The 17,191-nt window shown below is 47.4% G+C and overlaps 1 protein-coding gene across 1 annotated transcript in view; it reads left to right on the top strand.

Moving 5' to 3' along the window:
• Positions 1-14,130, top strand: part of LOC124226734 (putative HTLV-1-related endogenous sequence) — a 41,963-nt gene extending 27,833 nt beyond the window's left edge. Inside the window, exons 3-4 of the mRNA XM_046640396.1 lie at positions 13,362-13,427; positions 13,544-14,130. Of these exons, the coding sequence (XP_046496352.1) occupies positions 13,362-13,427; positions 13,544-13,556 (79 nt within the window). The 3' untranslated portion in view covers positions 13,557-14,130. The remainder of the gene's footprint in view (positions 1-13,361; positions 13,428-13,543) is intronic.
• Positions 14,131-17,191: the final 3,061 nt, after the last annotated feature.

Genomic DNA, 17,191 nt, shown 5'->3' with positions numbered 1-17,191 from the left:
CCACGCCCCCCTCAGGGCTCCAGGGGAGAATCCTTTGCCTCTTCCAGCTTCTGGTGGGTGCTGGCCATCCTGGGCGCTCCTTGGCTTGTAGACACCTCTCTCCAGTCTCTGTCTCCGTCTCCACACCAAGTGCATGTGTCTGACTTTCTCTTTCCTTTCTTTTATAAAATAGACACCAGTCATTGGATTTAGGGCCCACCCTGATCCAGTATACCTCATCTTAACTAACTGCATTTGCAAAGGCCCTGTTTCACATCCTGAGGTTCCAAGTGGACATGAAGTTTTGGGAGATGCTGTTCAACCCAGTGCACTTCTTCTGCGAAGCTCTAGTTAGCCCAAACTGATGCTAACAGGCTCGTGCCAGAATGGGTGTCAGCACTTGGTCTTGCAGTCAGAACACGGGGATTTGGCTGTTGGTGATTATTGGGCTGCAGTGCCAGGGAGACGCAGAGACAGTATGGGTTTCTGAGGAAAAGAGGTGCGTTGAGTGGAGTGAGGACTTCCGTTAAATCCTCACATAGTATTTGGAAACTGCATTGGATGGGGAGTGCTGGAGCCGCAGAGAATGGTCCCTGTTCTAGAAACTGAACCAGCATTTCCAGGAGGAGCGCTGAGGTCAGTTTCACCCCCTATTAGAAATGCAGCTGCATGCTAGCCCGCTCAGGAACTAATTTCCTCGTGGAACTTGGTTCTCTAACCCCATGGGGCCTTTACTGCCCTCCACCCTTGTGTGTGTATGGGTCCATCCTTCCCTCACTCTTAGGAACCTGTGGCAGCCTCATGCCATCCTGTTTTGCATGAGATAGAGTCCTAGGTTCATAGCAAGACCTACAAGTCTTTATTAGTCTTTGTAGGAAGCCCACTGCTTCACAGATGTCTTGCAACTGTAACGGTTATGTTTTCTCAAGAATAAGCGCTAAAAAAAAGTTCTTAGCACTTAAAGTGTTCCTTCTGTTTGCAGGCCTCTGTTGGTGTGTGACTCCTGTTTTTGCCCCACCTTCTGCATGCTCAACTTCCACTTCCTAGGGTTTGTCATCCTGATCCTCTCTATAGGCACCTGCCCTCCCAGGCTGGGACCCTCTGCCCTCCTGCTCTTCGTGGCTAACTCAGTTATCCTTTGGGTTTCAGTTGAAAATAGAGTCTACTTGAAGTTGTCTTGCCATACCAGGACTAGTTTGGATGTCGCTTGTCTGTGCAGCTGTGTCCTCAGGTGCACGCCTCTGTCATAGCACCACTTATGCAATGCTGGACCTGGCACCTTCCCCTCCGAGACTGTAAACCACATGAGTTCAGGGGCCATGGCTCTTTTGTTCATCATAGGATCCTCCAGAGCTTTAGCTCACTGCCCAGCAACTACTGGATACTAAATGAATGTTTGTGGCACTTGCCTGTACACACACGTGCTCTGATCATCCTGTGTCCAAGTTCAACTTACAGGACTGTTGCATCAATCACACCTTTCTTCTAGGCCTGCTTCTGGGTGGGCTGGATCCTCAGAGTGTCACTTATCTATCAAAAACGAATCAGCATAGCGTGAACCAACATGTCTTGGGGGACCTGGGACACAGGGATCGTCCTATAAAACACTTCCCAGTAATTAAGGGACCTAGAAGTTGATTTCGATTCTTCATATTTCACGGTTACTAGTCTGATGCTTCTTGATGTGAGCTAGGGCACTTTGATCATCTTCTTTCGAACTTCTTCTCTAGGACCATGGGAAGTTGCCTGCTCTGCATGTGGGAGATCAATCCCATGGCCACTTCAGCCCAGTGCTGTTGCTGGTCGTGATGTTTGGTTGAGAGTAGGGGTATAGACATGTCTTCTTTCCTCTTCTTTGTCATTTTTATCATGCCCAGGAAGTGTCTATCCGTTTGAGTGACAAAACTGTAAACCACGTGTTCTGACAGACCTGGTTCTGGATAGGAAGTTGGTCTGTTCTCTGTTGAAATAGAGTTAACTGACATATTGAAGAGTCTGCTACTCTAGAGTGGGATTATTGATCATTAGTGCTTTATAGGACGTCCTGCAGTGCCTTGTAAGTTTCTTACAGTCAGAGCTGTTGTGTTTTCTTAAAAAAGAAGCAAAGAGGTAATTTTCACTTGACTTTTACAAAAAAGTAATTGTGTAGTTATTTTCAAATGACTTTAGATTTTCTGAGCCAGCAGTCCGAGTTTCAGATAATATAGTCAAGATAAAAAAAAGAAAAGCTCAGTTGAGACGCCCAGAGAGGAGTGGCGTGGGGATGACTCTTAAGCAGGTTCACAGTCACTCTTCTGTTGTAAAAGGAGGGAGAAGAGCTGGAACGCTGCAGTGTGGGGACCTTTGTAGCTGGTGGCAGGACGTTGAGGGGGTTCTCTGAGTTCTGCCTGTCTGTGAGGACTCGGTGTGGCCATCTGCTGGAGTGCGAGGAGCGACGCAGGGCTGGAGGCAGAGGGACAGCGGGGAAGGAGTCCCACGAGCATGCCCGGCAGCCGGAAGGCCCAGTTGATGTTGGTGACCCTGAAAACCTTGGCAATTTTTAAATTTTCTCTGTCAGTGTGCAAAGGCCGAAATTTGGAGTGGAATAGGCAGTGCTTTCTTCCAGGTAGATGGCCCCTGTGTCCTTCGATCGTTCCTGTCTGGCAGAAAACCAGTCTTGTAGAAATTCAGCCAACTGCATCACTCATGCGGCACCTGAGTGACCGCCCTGTGGGACAAACCGGTGACCACCCTCCACGCTCTGGCAGCTTCTCCATGTTTCTCTGGTCACCCTACTCTCCCACTCTGCACACAACCATTTCAGACGCTTTCTGTGCTTCTCAAGCTGCCCACTCCCCCACTTGCCCTCTCTTCCTCATCAGGTGACCTTCCTACTTTACTGAGGACAGAGAAGACAGCAGCCAGGACTCTGGACTCTGTCAGCTTCCCGCTCTGAGACACACACCACTTGCAGCCTCTCTTCTGTCACAGGAGGGGGCTGTCCCTCCTCTCTGAGACCGACCCCTCTATTGGGCTTTGGGTCCTGTCTCCATGGGCCTTTTCCACTATTTGTTTTCTCTCCTGTAGTTTCGGTCTTTCCGTCTCAATGGAATTCTTCCCATTTTTTCTTTCCTGAACTTTTCCTTGAGGTATAACATAGAAACAGATTCACAGATCACAGGGCTACAGCATGAAGAATGTTCATGGCTGTGAGATAACCACATCTGTGTAAACCAGTGCCCAGCTTAGGAAACCACATGACCAGGACCCCCGACATCCCCCTCAGGCTCCTTTCCAGTCATAGCTCCTCTGCCCTCTCTAAGAGCATAGAGTAATTTTGCCTGTTTTGAACTTTATGTAAATAGAGTCATACAGTAAGTTCTCTTGTGCTGGCTTCTTTCAGACTCAGGTGTTAGGTGTTGATTTCCATAAGGCTCAGTCCTGGGGTCCTCTTCACTCCCACCTGGGACTTTCTCCCTGGGATCTGATTCCAGTCCCACTTCAGTTACCATCTAAACACTAATGGCTCACAAATTTGTGTGTTACAAGGTCCTGACGTCTTATCTTAGTGCCCATTCCTTTTATTCAGCTACTGTTCTTGACATCTGCTGTTGGATATCACAGATGTCTAAAGTTGAAATCCTGATCTTAGTCCCCAAACCTTGGTCTTTCCTAGAGTTTTCTATCTTAATGAATGGCTCCAGGTCCACCCAGTTCTTCAGACAAAATCCTAGGAGTCGTCCTTGGCATTTCCTTCTCCCTCACCCACAGTATTCAGTCCAGCACCAGCTCTGATTGATTTCTCTCCTAGATGTGCCTTAAAGCCATTCTCTTCTTTCCATCTACACACTGCTTAGTCCAGGTTACCATCCTTTCTACGCAGATGATCCCCCAGCCTGTTTGCCCTTAGATACTCTTGCTTTCCACCCATGTGGTAAATATATCTTAGCTATGGTTTTCTATTAAAGTGCAAGTCTGTTCCCACTTTAAAACAAACAGAAACTAAGCACTCCAGTGGCTTTCCGTTGCTCTCAGAGTAAAGATCAAGATCCTTTCCTTCTGCTGTGCCCCCTTCTCCGTTCTCATGGTGTGCTGTGCTCCTCCTGGCTCCCTGTGCTGCGGCCACGCTGGCCCTTTTTGCTTCTCATACATACCTTAATCTCTGAGCACAAGTCCTTAGTGTATGCTATTTCCTCGGGGCGAATGTCTCCTTCATCTTGCAGATTCCTCCTCTAGATCTGGGCTCAGCTGTCACTTGTTCGAGGAATCTTCCCCGACCTTCCCGACCAGCTCGGCCCCCACTTCCGTCCCGTCAGAGGCTCCCAGAACACCGCCCAGGGCTGCTTTGTCACACACAGCATAGTTTGGGTTTGACATTTCTCCATGGACATTTTTGCTGAACATTTGCCTCCCCGCTAGGCTGTGACCTCCACAGGGAAGGGACAGGTGTACTTCAGCTGCCTGTTGAGGGCAGTGGCTGACACAGACCCTGGAGAAACGTGTGTTGCTTGCATGACCTGTGGAAGACAGAGACGGAGGAGTTTTCGACAGTCACTGAACTCACTAGTTCTCTGCAGTCGCCACTGGTCAAGGAGCGTTCACTCCAGCAGCAGGGAGAGGGAGACGGCGAACAAGGAGGCACACGTGAACGCACAGAGCGGTGCCGGCGGGCAGGGGGACGGGAAGCAGAATGACAGCCGAGCGAGGTGAGTCAGCTGGAGCGGCTGCTCTCTGAGGAGGCAGCCCTGGCGCCGGACCCACGTGCTGAGAGGACTCGGTGCTCGTGCCCCGGGAGCAGCGTGGGCCGGGGCGTCTGAGGCGCCGAGGGAGACGTGCTTGGCTGGTTTGAGGACGAGGAAGGAGACGAGCGAGGCGCTGTGTGGTGTACAGGAGGGTATGGGCTTGAGAGTGGGCGGAGCCCGCGGCCGGCTGGTGTCCGGCTGGTGCACCAGCGAGAGGAGTGTGTGCTTTAAAGAGGACGGGAGGCTAACCAGGGGAGTGGCGTTGTTTTATTTACGATGTTAGAAGCTTAGGCTGGCTGCTCATGGGGGCCGGACTGTGGAGGAGCAAGAATGACGCCAGAGACAGCTGATGGCGAAGCTGTGGGGACAGTCTGCCTTGGCCAGGGGTGGCTGTAGTGGCGGTGGGGAGACGGGAGGGCGGAGTGGGGTGTATTGTGATGATCTGGATAAGTGGGGGTGCGGGGAGAAGAAGTAAGGCCAGCTCGTCTGGGTGGATGTTGGTGCAGCTTACAAGTGGGGAAGAGTGAGGAGGAGCAGTGTGAGGGGTTTGGAAATGTTTGGAGCAGTCCAGGGCTGGAGGTAAAACTTGGGAGCCAACATCAAGATGGCATTTTAGGTGACGTGACTGGGTGAGATTACTTGGAGAGAGGATATAGACTCAGAAAAGAAGGGTGTCCCTAGTTGGAGCCCTGGAGCACCCCAACATTTAGACATCGAGCAGAGGAGGAGTCATCCCGGTAAAGAAAACGAGGAGTGGCTAGTGAGGTGGGAAGACAGCTGGTGAGGGGCACCATGCTGGCCAAGGAGAGTGTGTCATGTGGTCCCATCAAGTAGACGAGGACGGTGCCCATCAGGTTTGGCACTGTGGAGGTCATGACGGCCTGGGTAAAAGTGATCCCAGTGGGATGTAGAGACGGAAACCGATTGAGAGAATGTGAGGCATGCAGCTCTTTTGAAAAGTTGTGCTGTGAAGGGGAGCAGATATTTTGGCTGAGAGCTGGGGTGGGATGTGGGATCCAAAGAAGTTTGTTTCAGGAAGGGAGATACTGGAACATGTTTGTATGGGAATGGACCTACAGACAGACAAAATTGATGATGACGAAGAAGGAGTCATTGCAGGATTTGCTTTTGAGAAGGCCACAGGAAATGTTGAGTAGGCTGAAGTGGAAGGGCCAGCCCTGGGGAGGAGCAAGGTGCTTACTTGGAGGTGGAGGAGGAGGAGGAGGGTGGCAGAGGGCGTGGGTGTGGGTGCAAATAGCTGAGGGGATTGCCAGCGGGAGAGAGAGGAGATAGCCAAATGATTGCTTCTGTTTTCTTAATAAATTCTCTTGGCAAGTTATCAGCCACAAGTGAGGGAGCTGAAGGGAATATAGAAGACTTGAGAAAAGAGAAGTATGAAGTAGTAATTTAAAATATTGGGAAAGTGTGTGTCCTAAAGATTTTCAGAAGAATTTGTTTACGGCCAGAGCCCATTTGAGACTTGTGATCGTCAGATAAAGCCTGGCGTTATTCAGCTGCTTGGGTGCCGCATGGATAGGTGGAGAACTGGGTTTAAATACGGTCGGGGTGTTACTGCAACAATGTGATGGAGGGAGAAAGTCACAAGAGAGTCAACAGTGACTGCAAGAGAGAAGTTCTCAGGATGGATGAAAGAGGACCGAGCAGGACGAGAACAAGTGGTAGGGTTAGTGGTCCCGAGTCTGCGGGCAGAGAATTGCTGGAAGGGGAGGAGTGCGAGGTGGTTGGAAGATGGGTCGCTTGAACAGATTTTGGAGATGGTGGTGCAGTCGTTGCTGATGGCAAAGCCGTGGTATGACTGTGGAACTGGTGATGGCAGAGGAGAGTGGCTGAGAGAGTGAGTGGAGGGCAGAGCCGTGGAATCTGAGCCAGAGAAGGAAGCGAGGGAGTAAAGACAGACAGGATCTGATTAGTGGGACAAAAAGAGATTAAAAACAGGCTGGAGGTCCTTTGGGGGCAGAGGAAAGGTTCAGGCAGATTAACAGAGTCAGAAAGCTAGAAGAACAGGACGTTTTGGTCAAAGGATGATAAATAGAGTTTCACTGACAATAGATGCATTGCTAACGAACTCGTAGGTTAGCATTCTTGCTGGCGCTGTGTGGTGGTGTGCTTGAGTTTGCATGGTTATGGTGTCAGTGGAAGCAGAGTTTATTCAGCTCTATCACATAGAATGCTGTTGTTGACTGTCTCATGGCTGAAGAGCTTCATTACAGGGACCTTGTAAGTAAAGGCTTAGTGGTTTTTGTTCTTTTTGTTATGGAAAATTTCAAATAAAGTCAAAAGTAGAGGAAATTTAAAAATGGAACCCCGTGTATCTCTTCCCCAGGTTTAAAACTCATCAGGTTTTTGCTGTTCTTGTCTCCTGTACCCCTCTACTTTTGGGTTCACATGAGAAGCCCGTTTATGACTTGTCAGGTTTTGTGACGACTCCAGGTCACATATTGGGTGTTAGCAGTCTCACCAGTTACCTGAGCTCTTGTGCAGCCAACATTTCAAAAAGGAAATAAATACATAATGCAAGTGTCTGTCCTTGAGTTTCCAAAGGATGCTCGTTCCTTCATATTTTGACTGACTGATAGCATATAAAACGTTTTTTGTTTGTGATAGGCCAAGACGTCTACATTATCCTGATTATATAAAAAGAAAACAGATGCAAAATAGTGTTAGGTGACATAACTTGCCTGATGTTCCAGGATCAAGTGGAAATATTTTTAAATCCCTTCTCTTCTTTTGGTTGAACTTCATTCGTACAGCATCTGCCCTTCACCCTGTACTCCCCGTCCTTGGAAGGGCATCGCTGTCCTGTCCCCATTGCAGACCATCTCCCTCACCAGCCCCCATCTCTCGTCTGTCATCAGGTGCCAACAAGACATGGTCCTGCATCTCCCTGGAGCTGCCCTCTGGTCCACTAGTGTGCCGTCTGCAAGCCTGTTTCTTCACAAGTCTGGCTGTGAGATTTAGTTGCTCTGGGGCGGTCTTCTCTTCTTCAGTCAGTGGTGCCAGTTCCAGGTCTGTGTGTCTGTGTGGTTCTTGTGTCCCGGTCATAGTCTCATTCAGAAGAGCACAGATGAGGCGCTCAGCCTTTCTGCTCAGCAGCAGCTGGCTTCACACGTGTGTGCAAAGTCTGACATCGAGGCTTTTGGCTGCTGATTCCTTTAGGAGTGTAATTGGATGTTTCTCCCCTGCCAAATCAGGGTGATTAGTGTTGATTTCATATCCACCCTGTCCTGAGTGTATCCAGATCAGAGTCGGCTTTCTGGAACATCGGTCGCAGTTTCCCAATCTCCACCTCCGTCCTGAATGGTTGGCGTTCCCCTCATGGCGGCACTTAGGCTGCCATCATCCCAGCCCCATGGGCCCCTGTGGGATGCTCTCTCTCAGTGTGTCACATTCGTCGGCTCCTTCATTCTCCACCACCTGCCCTGTGGAGACTGAGTCCTTCTACTTTGAGTTACTGGTTTGCAACCATAGGATCATTTTAACAACAAATCCATGAAAAACTAGCGTACCTTTTTTCCCCAAGCAAAATCATCTCTTTGGTCAGCTGCGTAAAAGGAACATATAAAAGGCACGTAGGAAAGTATGTTTAAATAATCCACATTTCAAAATCCACGTCCAGCCCCCTCCCCAGCACGGCGTCAGGAGCCTCTTCCCAGGGCAGGGGGCTGTCATCTTCACACTCTGCAGTGGACTCAGCTGAAGTTTGAGGAGGAAGTCTGTGTCCTCGCTCTGCACCCTCCTCTTGGCCTTGCCACCTGCAGGCATGACCAGAGTGGGCTCCTCTCTCACGAGTGTATCTGCCTGCAAGGAAAATGGAGGCTGCTGCAGCAGAGTCAGCCACAGCTCGGTCACAGTGTCACCTCCTGGTGACAGTGGTGGTGACTGTGCACCTAGAATTGGGAGCACTTGGCTTGGGCTGGCCTCCAAGGGCAGCAGCTCCATCCTCCCAGCCTCTTAATCCTGCGTCCCCGTCTCCAGTGACCCTGGCCAGGGCCCAGAGCTTTTACTCTCGCAGGACACAGCTTCCCTGTATCTAGGACTCATTTCTTGACTTCCTTGCATTTCGGCATCGGTTGTTTATTAGCTGATCGCTCAGTTTTAACTGTCCTGGGAGGCAGGACTGATCCCGATGTTCTTTGGTGTCTCAAAGTCTAGATGAGGCAAAGACTCCAGTGGACAAACTCCAGGAAGAGAGGGCAAGCTCTTTTTCATGGAAGTTGGGGATTTGAGGCAAATGGGCTAAATTTAAGCTTTTTTTCTTTCAGTTGTCAGCCAAACTCTAACTTTCCAATTTGAAAAGTTCCCCTCAAACGTAGGTTGAAGGCGTAGTCTGCTGGGGCTGCTCCTGAGGCCTCACGCGGAGAAACTAGAGGTGGCCCTGGCAGCGTCAGGTGACCTCAGGGCCAGGCTCCTTCCTCCTCTGGTCACACAGGTTGTCTCGCGGTCGTATGGACTGTCCCCTTGAAAGCCCTCAAGGGACGTTGGATATGAGACGTGTTGAGTGAGAGAATCTTGGCAACGTCGTGCCCTGGGGTCTCGGGGATCTGTGGCTCATCTCTGCTCCCTTGACTTCCGGTCTCCTCTCTGTGTGCGGTGCAGTGGGGCAGGTGCTGTTGAGGAAAGTCTCCGGGGGGGCCCTTTGTGGGGTTTGTCCTTCTGGTGTTTGGTTGGTCACGTGGCAAATTTGTTGGAGTTTCTTTTGCTTTATCTTGTTTTTCTCTTTGCTACAGAACGTAGCTTATCGCCCACCCCCATGGTGAGACCCACAGATGTGCCCCAGCATGTTACCTGGAAGGAGTGACAGTGCTGATTCCTCCCCCAGAGAAACTGGCGGCAGCTCATGTGGGACAACTTAGGAATTTCATGTCGCCAAGTTGGTGTTGAGTTACCATCCTGAGCAGAGTCTGCCCCCCTGAGCTGGTCTGGATGGCCGTCCTGCCCCCTGCCGCTTCATTTCCAAGTGCAGGTGCTGGGAGAACCACCACGCTCCTCGAGCCTGGGAGGGAGGGAGGGAGGAGCAGAGCGCACCGCTGCTTCCTCTGTCCTCTGTGTGTCACTGTCCTGCAGCCGTTGCCTTCTCTCTGCTCTCCGGTGCCGTCTGCGCAACACACATTCTCAATGTGCTCAGGATTGACTGGGGAGCCACAGCCGTTTGGGGATGGTTTTTCTGTGGTTCAGTTTCACCTCTGTCCAGTCTGTCTGGTTCTAGGATCAGTTTGTCATCTCAAGAGGAGCAGGAAAAGAATGTCTTAGCATTAGCCAATTTTTTTCTCAGGAAAAACTTCAAACATATACAAAGGTAGAACATTTTATTCATCATCTAGATTTGGCAGTTAGAACAATTTGGCCACATTTGCTTTATGTTTCCTTTTTATGTTTTTGCTGAAGTGTTTTAAGATACAGCTCAAACCCCGTGTCATTTCATTCCTACATGCTTCAGTTTACATCTCTGAAAACACCGCCCCCGACGTGTGTTTACGTAACTGCAGTGCATCGTCACACCTAACGGTTGACAGGATTCCTTGTCTCGTCTGGTACCCAGTCCCTAATCCTGTGTCCTCAGTTGTCTTCTTTTAGCAGCTGGCTTATTTGAATCAGATTCCAAAGAAGGTCCTCATGTTACTTTTGATTGTTATGTCTCAAGTCTCTTTGATCTAGAGCAGCACCCCCTCACGTTTCCCTTCCATTTACTTGTTGCAGAAATGGGCAGTTGTCGTGTGGGCTGGCTCACATTCTGATATTTTTCTGCTTGCATGCTGGTAGTTCCTCTGTCCCTTCTGTTCCTTCAAATAAAAGTGAACTCTAGAGGCTTGGTTAGATTCTGGTTCAGTCTTTTGGCAAGAGTGTTTCTAGGTGATGCTGTACATCTCTTCTTGCATCATGTTGGGAGGCTCACCAGGTCTGGCTGTTCCTCCTTGAGCTGTGCTAAGACTGATCAGTGGGTTCAGGGGATCACAGCCTGATCCTTGCGATGAAACTTCCTCATCAGCCTTTCCTCTCATGTTTTCGCCTGCTTCTTATCGTGGCCTGAATGAGGTATGTCATTAAGGGTACACGTTTATTAGCTGGGTTGTTGCATTATCTTGAAAGATAGTTGATAGAGGAAAGAAAGGATGGATGCTTGATTCTTTCCTTTTAATTGCCAGTTTTCAAAAAAGGTAAGAAGCTAGTGTCTTAGTTACTTCCAGTTTTGTCCAGTGCCTGGAGTCTCTCTGCCTCTGTGTGCTCCCGTTTCTCACTGCACTCCTCCCCGTGCCCCACCCCGTGCAATCGTCAGGAACTCATGGTGTTTTGTATATTTAATGTGTTTCAGTAGATTGCATTCATTATTCGTTTTGATGCTCAGTTGTCCCATTTTTGGCCAGTGGGAGTCTCTTCGTAAATTGGCATCTGTGTTCCTTTGGCATGACTCTTGTGTTCTGGTGTAACAGGATGTTCCAGGCTCATTTTATAAAATGCTACTCTGGCCTCAAAACCAGCCCTTCTCTGAGGATCCCTGTGCCATTTGGTGGGAAGGGACCATTGATCTCAGTTGTCATTGCTTCCAGGCCTTTTTGGTGGACAGAGCTAAAAAACAGACATGAATTCAAACTATTTCTAAGTCAAATTTTATGTTATAGGACTTTTTTCCTTAACTTTGATTTTATATTTATATCTCATTTCCCTTTATATTGAATTTTAGTTCCTAACAACGTTAACATAATTACTTACTTGTATTATCCTACTTTATAAAAACACCAATGTTATTATAACAGTTAAACTATTGAAAAGAAGTTTGGTTTCTTTGCAGCTGTATTTGTCAACAGTGTATGTCCTTCTGAGAATGTGCAATCAGTATAGTGTTCTCAAAAGTCATTTGTGGATATGTCACTAACTTGAAAGTTAAGGCTCATTCCTTTCATTTTGTTTTAAAATTTTAGGGATTGCTTTTGTTTTTTATTTAATTTTTTGAATAAACATTTATATTTTCAAAGTCAAAACTGCATAACAAGGTACGTTGAGTTTTACTTGGTCGTTTTTGCCTTCCTCCCCGATAGATAACTGTTTAAATTCAGTTTTGTATATTCCTTGTCCATGTTTATTTTTATACGTCATGTAAACAAATACATAAATACATTCCTATTCCCTTCCTTTTTTGCACAAAAGATAGCAGAGTTTATATACTATTCTATGCCTTGCTCTTCTTTAGTAAGCCACGTTACTTGGGTTCACTCCCTGTCAGTGCATGTGCTCTTCCTCAGTCCCTGTCTTAAATGGCTAAGCAGTATTTCATTATGAGGAAGTACATAGTTGATTCCACCAGTCCCCTGTGGATGGGCCTTGGGCTGCCTGCAATGTTGCTGTGACAGATACTGCCATGAATAAGCTGGGCCAGCAGTACTTTCCTATTTTTGTCAGTGTATCTTGGGATAGATCTCTAGAAGTGTAATTACTAGGTCAAAGGAGAGATGCATTTATAATTTTTATACTGAGAATTCTATTTCTGTTGACTCTCTTTTTCCTGAAATTTTGGTTATCTAGTTGAATTTCATTATTCTAACACTTCTACCTAGAAGCAGTCCAATTTGTTTTGCTGCTTTAATGTTAAATCTCCTCAGTCACCCAGGTGCCCCGTCTCTGTGTGGAACATGTCATTGACAGTGTCCTTGTGAGATCTGTTAATTGCATTGAATGAATTAATTGAAGTATCACTTACTGAGTATGGAATACAAGAGATGAAAAGATGGCTAAGACATGGTCCTAAACCTCAGATTTCAGATTGAATATTTTGGGATTTATTTTCTTCTATTTCCTCTTCATTCTATTTGTTGTATATTTGTCCCATGTTAGTTGTCAGCAGACTGGTGATGAGGCACTGGGAAGTGCACCTTTATCTGCTCCCCCAGGATGAGGCAGGGATGTCTGTTGGGGGGAGAGGGTGTCATGAAGTACTCTCCAGGTGCATTCGACAATATTAATTGCACGCCTCCCCTTTGCCAGAATATAGCAGTGAGCAGCACACAGAGTTCCTCCCTTGTGGTGTTTACATCTCAGTGCAGGCAACAGATCAGAAACCAAGCAATAATAAGATAATTACAAGTTCTCTGTGCTTTGAAGGAATCAAATAAGAGATTAAAATAGAGTCTTAGCCAGGGGCCTCCTTTTGGTAGAGGGTGGGGGCGGCTGACATAGCAAGTCACACACCAGGTTGGAGAGAGAGCATTTCAGGCACAGGGAACAGCATGGACAAAGGCCCCGAGGCAGGCACTGCCTTTGGGGGTTTGAGAACTGGAACAAAGCACAGTGAGGTGGGGGAGAGTGGAGGCAAGGTCATGAAGGAGCTTGGGTTTTAAGTTAAGGATTTGGATTTTAAGTGCATCAGGAAACCATTGAGGGCAATTAAGCAAGGGAATGACATTGGACACCGATATGTCATGTATTTATTCTTTGTATAGATTGAAAGGCTACTCAAATAAGATGTTTTAGCTCCTTCTGGAGTTCAGAGGGGAGCTGCTTCTCATACTCAGGTGGAGGTCTTCGGAGGATTTCCTTCCTTTTTCAATGATATTCCCTTGATGTTCAGATAATTAGTCACTGGTTGTAATTGCATTATATACTTGGGCTATAAACAGGAGTGTGATATGTACAAATTCTCTTCTTCAGACCTGCAGATCCAATAGAGACATCTCTCTGGGAGATAAGGGAGCTTCTTCCTCAAGATCCAGAAAGGTCTGTGTTACTGCTGTCACATTTATGTGACGTTAATTGTGTAATCAATTATGGAATCAGTAGCAATTTCCTGGACAAAAAAAGGCATTTTCAGTGTATTTCTGTTTTTGTTCCAGGAGCCTGGAGTGACCCCTGTGTTGGGAATCCTCAGAAGGAAGGGCTGACGCGCCTGGAACCCGAGGAGCTCGCTTCCTGGGAGGCTCCTGTCTGATGTGGAGGAGGCAGAAGGCCACACTGACGCTTCCAGGGCCGGCTACAGGGGATCGAGACCGACACGCAGTGTCTTGCCGTCTGCTGCAGGGGACGCTGTGCAGTCCTTTTTCTAGAAGTGAGAAGTACGAGATTATTCTGCAAGAGGAAGATTCCAGGGGCTTAAAAACGCAAAGGTTTGCACCTTGGGAGCCCCTTGGAATGTTGACAACTCAGGATCTAAGAGAGAGTTCTGTGTTAATGAGTTACAGAATTCATGTGGGAGGAAATGTCACTTTATAATCAATAATAATACTGAGTGAGGAACACTATGCAGGAAGAAACCTTCTGTAGAAGGACAGGCAGGGAGAAGCTTAGGCCGACCTTAAACCTACCGATTAGAGCAAGCCTGAGATAAACTGCTAAAATGGCCAAATAAGAGACTCAGCGAAGTAGCAGTCGTGTAACTGTAGCAGTTGTAAGGAAGTTTTCTCCTCTAAATCACGATACCAAATAGGAAAGATGATCTACAAGTGCCCCATGTGTAGGGAGTTTTTCTCTGAGAGAGCAGATCTTTTCATGCATCAGAAAATTCACACTGCTGAGAAGCCCCATAAATGTGACAAGTGTGATAAGGGTTTCTTTCATATATCAGAACTTCATATTCATTGGAGAGACCACACAGGAGAGAAGGTCTATAAATGTGATGATTGTGGTAAGGATTTCAGTACTACAACAAAACTTAATAGGCACAAGAAAATCCACACTGTGGAGAAGCCCTATAAGTGTTACGAGTGTGGCAAAGCCTTCAATTGGAGCTCACATCTTCAGATTCACATGAGAGTTCATACAGGTGAGAAACCCTATGTCTGTAGTGAGTGTGGGAGGGGCTTTAGTAATAGTTCAAACCTTTGCATGCATCAGAGAGTCCACACCGGAGAGAAACCCTTTAAATGTGAAGAGTGTGGGAAGGCCTTCAGGCACACTTCCAGCCTCTGCATGCATCAAAGAGTCCACACAGGAGAGAAACCCTATAAATGTTATGAGTGTGGGAAGGCCTTCAGCCAGAGCTCGAGTCTCTGCATCCATCAGAGAGTGCACACCGGGGAGAAGCCCTATAGATGTTGTGGGTGTGGGAAGGCCTTCAGCCAGAGCTCAAGCCTCTGCATCCACCAGAGAGTGCATACTGGGGAGAAACCTTTTAAATGTGATGAGTGTGGGAAGGCCTTCAGTCAGAGCACCAGCCTCTGCATCCACCAGAGAGTGCACACAAAGGAGAGAAACCATCTCAAAATATCAGTTTTATAAAGCGTTTCGCTAAGAGTTAAAAATCTTAAAACCCATAAGTGCCACTAGGAAGGAAACCCTGTAAATACCTACATTGACCCAAGAAATTTTTACAGCAAGCCCCAGCAGAACATTCTTTTCAGAGAGGCATCTGTGAGGTTGACTTTTTGATTCACGCCAAGTGTGATCCACAACTTGACTTGTGAATCTGGAGTCCCTCAGAGTGTCTGCCCAAGACGGGCTGTGAGGTCCCAGGCGTGCATGTGCATTTCCTGGGATTCCAGCACAACACCTCAGTCGTTGAAATACCGCACAGGAAACCATGGTCATTGCCCAGCCTCCTGAGTCACCTTCTGTCTACACTTTACCTGGAAGCTACCCCAGATACCCCGTCTTCGGGAGCTCATGCCCGGCTTCTCTTGATTCAGGCATCCTGGTTAATGCATTTGAAAATGGACAGCTCCCACTAAGATAGTGTTCTGGTATCTCTGAGGTTACCACTTAGCCCCTGCATATCTTTCCATATATCCCATTATTTCTGAACCCGCTTTACCCATATGTCCTCAAAATACCCATAAATATCCACCCCTTCCTAGATGGCATTATCTTTCGTTTTAGGTTTCAGGTGACTCATAATTTCCATTCACTTGGCCTATCAGAGAAATCATTAGCAGACATACATGCCCTTGAACTTTTCTTGATTTTTTTTAATTTTGTGGATTCTGCTAATCACTGTGTCTCTGTTAGACTTAATTTTCTAGTGGCTACATCACATATTTTTAACTTGAATTTTTTTGGAAATAGCTGAATGTAAATAGGGAGGAAGAAGCAAGCAAAGTTGGAACATTCCTCCATCCAGAACTGCCCTCTCGGGCACCTTTTGTGACATGTGGAGCTCCTTACTAGCTAGGGGAGACCACTGGAGACATGGATGGTAGGAGTCACTAATAATAATTAGTCTCTGTTTCTGTAATTTTGGGCAATAATGTGTAGGAGTCCTTGCTACTCCTTCATTGAGGATTACGTATCAGTTCCTTTTCAGGCATCACTGTCTGTGTTAATCTATCCTCCTTTTTTCCTTCATTCATTCAACAAGTATTTATTGAACACCTCCTACATGCCAGGCATGTGCTCGGTGCTGGGAGTGCCACTGAGTGAGACAGACAAGGGCCCTGCTCTTATGGAGTTGACTTCTGGTGGAGGAGACAGATGATAAGCAAGTAAACAAATAAATGACGTAGTGTGAGATAGTGATTAAGTGCTATGAAGAAAATAAACTAGGGTGATGATTTAGTGTGGTGGGTGGGGTGGGGGGGGCAGTGTTAGGTAGCGGTCAGGGAAGGCCTTTCTCGGGTGGCGGTGGATGGGAGCGGAGGCCCAGAGCATTGGCTGCAAGCGCAGGCTGGGGGTGGCCCTGCCATGGTCTCGGGAGGGGAGGTGGGGAGCGAGGAGCGCAGTGAGCGTGGGAAGGGGGGAGACGCTGAGGTGCTCCGTATCCCAACCTTTATAGGCCTTTTTTTTTTTTTTTTGGCTAGATTGATATTAAAAACTCATGTGGAGGAACTCAAGGAATGTTTAGAAGACCAAAAGTCCCCAATGACAAGAACAAAAGCAACTAATTTTTAACTTTGTTTCTCTTCTCATTCCTGTTTTCGTTGCTTTCCCACATGTAGTCCTTTTGCTCAGGAAGTCTTTGGGGAAACTGAGGCTCTTTGAAGCTCTGAAATGGGGGTCAGGTTAGTGGTGTCTGTCAGCTGTCTATGGGGATGGAAAATGAACTCCCCAAAATAGTCATCGAAATGCTGAAACAAAGCGTGATTTCTCTTCATATTTGAATTAATTTCTTCTGTTAGACTGGAAGGGGTTTTTGTATAACTAACACCTCAACGTGTAAAGGAGATTGAAAAGGAGCACACAATTTAGTGGGTGGGCCTGAGTGGAGCTGGCATTTGCGGGTGAATTTGTCGCTGTCTGGACTTGCATCCAGACGTCTCTGTAACAGGCCTTGGGAAGTCGCTTCTCACGCATCTCCTTTCACAGAGGGCTGGCATCGTTATTCGAGTGAGCCCCTTCCAGGCCTGAACTCCTCGACTGCGATTTACTGTGGTGTCTTACCCCTCTTTCATGTCACAGTAGTGTGGAGCACTAGAGAAAAGCCTAGACTTTTAGTTGATAGAGAGCCAGTTGAAATATCATTGATAGAATTTTAGTTTTAGGAAAAATTGGTTTGATTTCTAGCTTTATTACTATTAGGTATATGAGCTTGGGCAAATCGCTTAATCTTTGAG

The sequence above is a fragment of the Equus quagga genome, chromosome 15 (genome assembly GCF_021613505.1).
Source record: "Equus quagga isolate Etosha38 chromosome 15, UCLA_HA_Equagga_1.0, whole genome shotgun sequence".
In the NCBI taxonomy this organism is placed as follows: Eukaryota; Metazoa; Chordata; class Mammalia; order Perissodactyla; family Equidae; genus Equus; species Equus quagga.
This window is presented reverse-complemented; position numbering and strand designations above follow the sequence as displayed.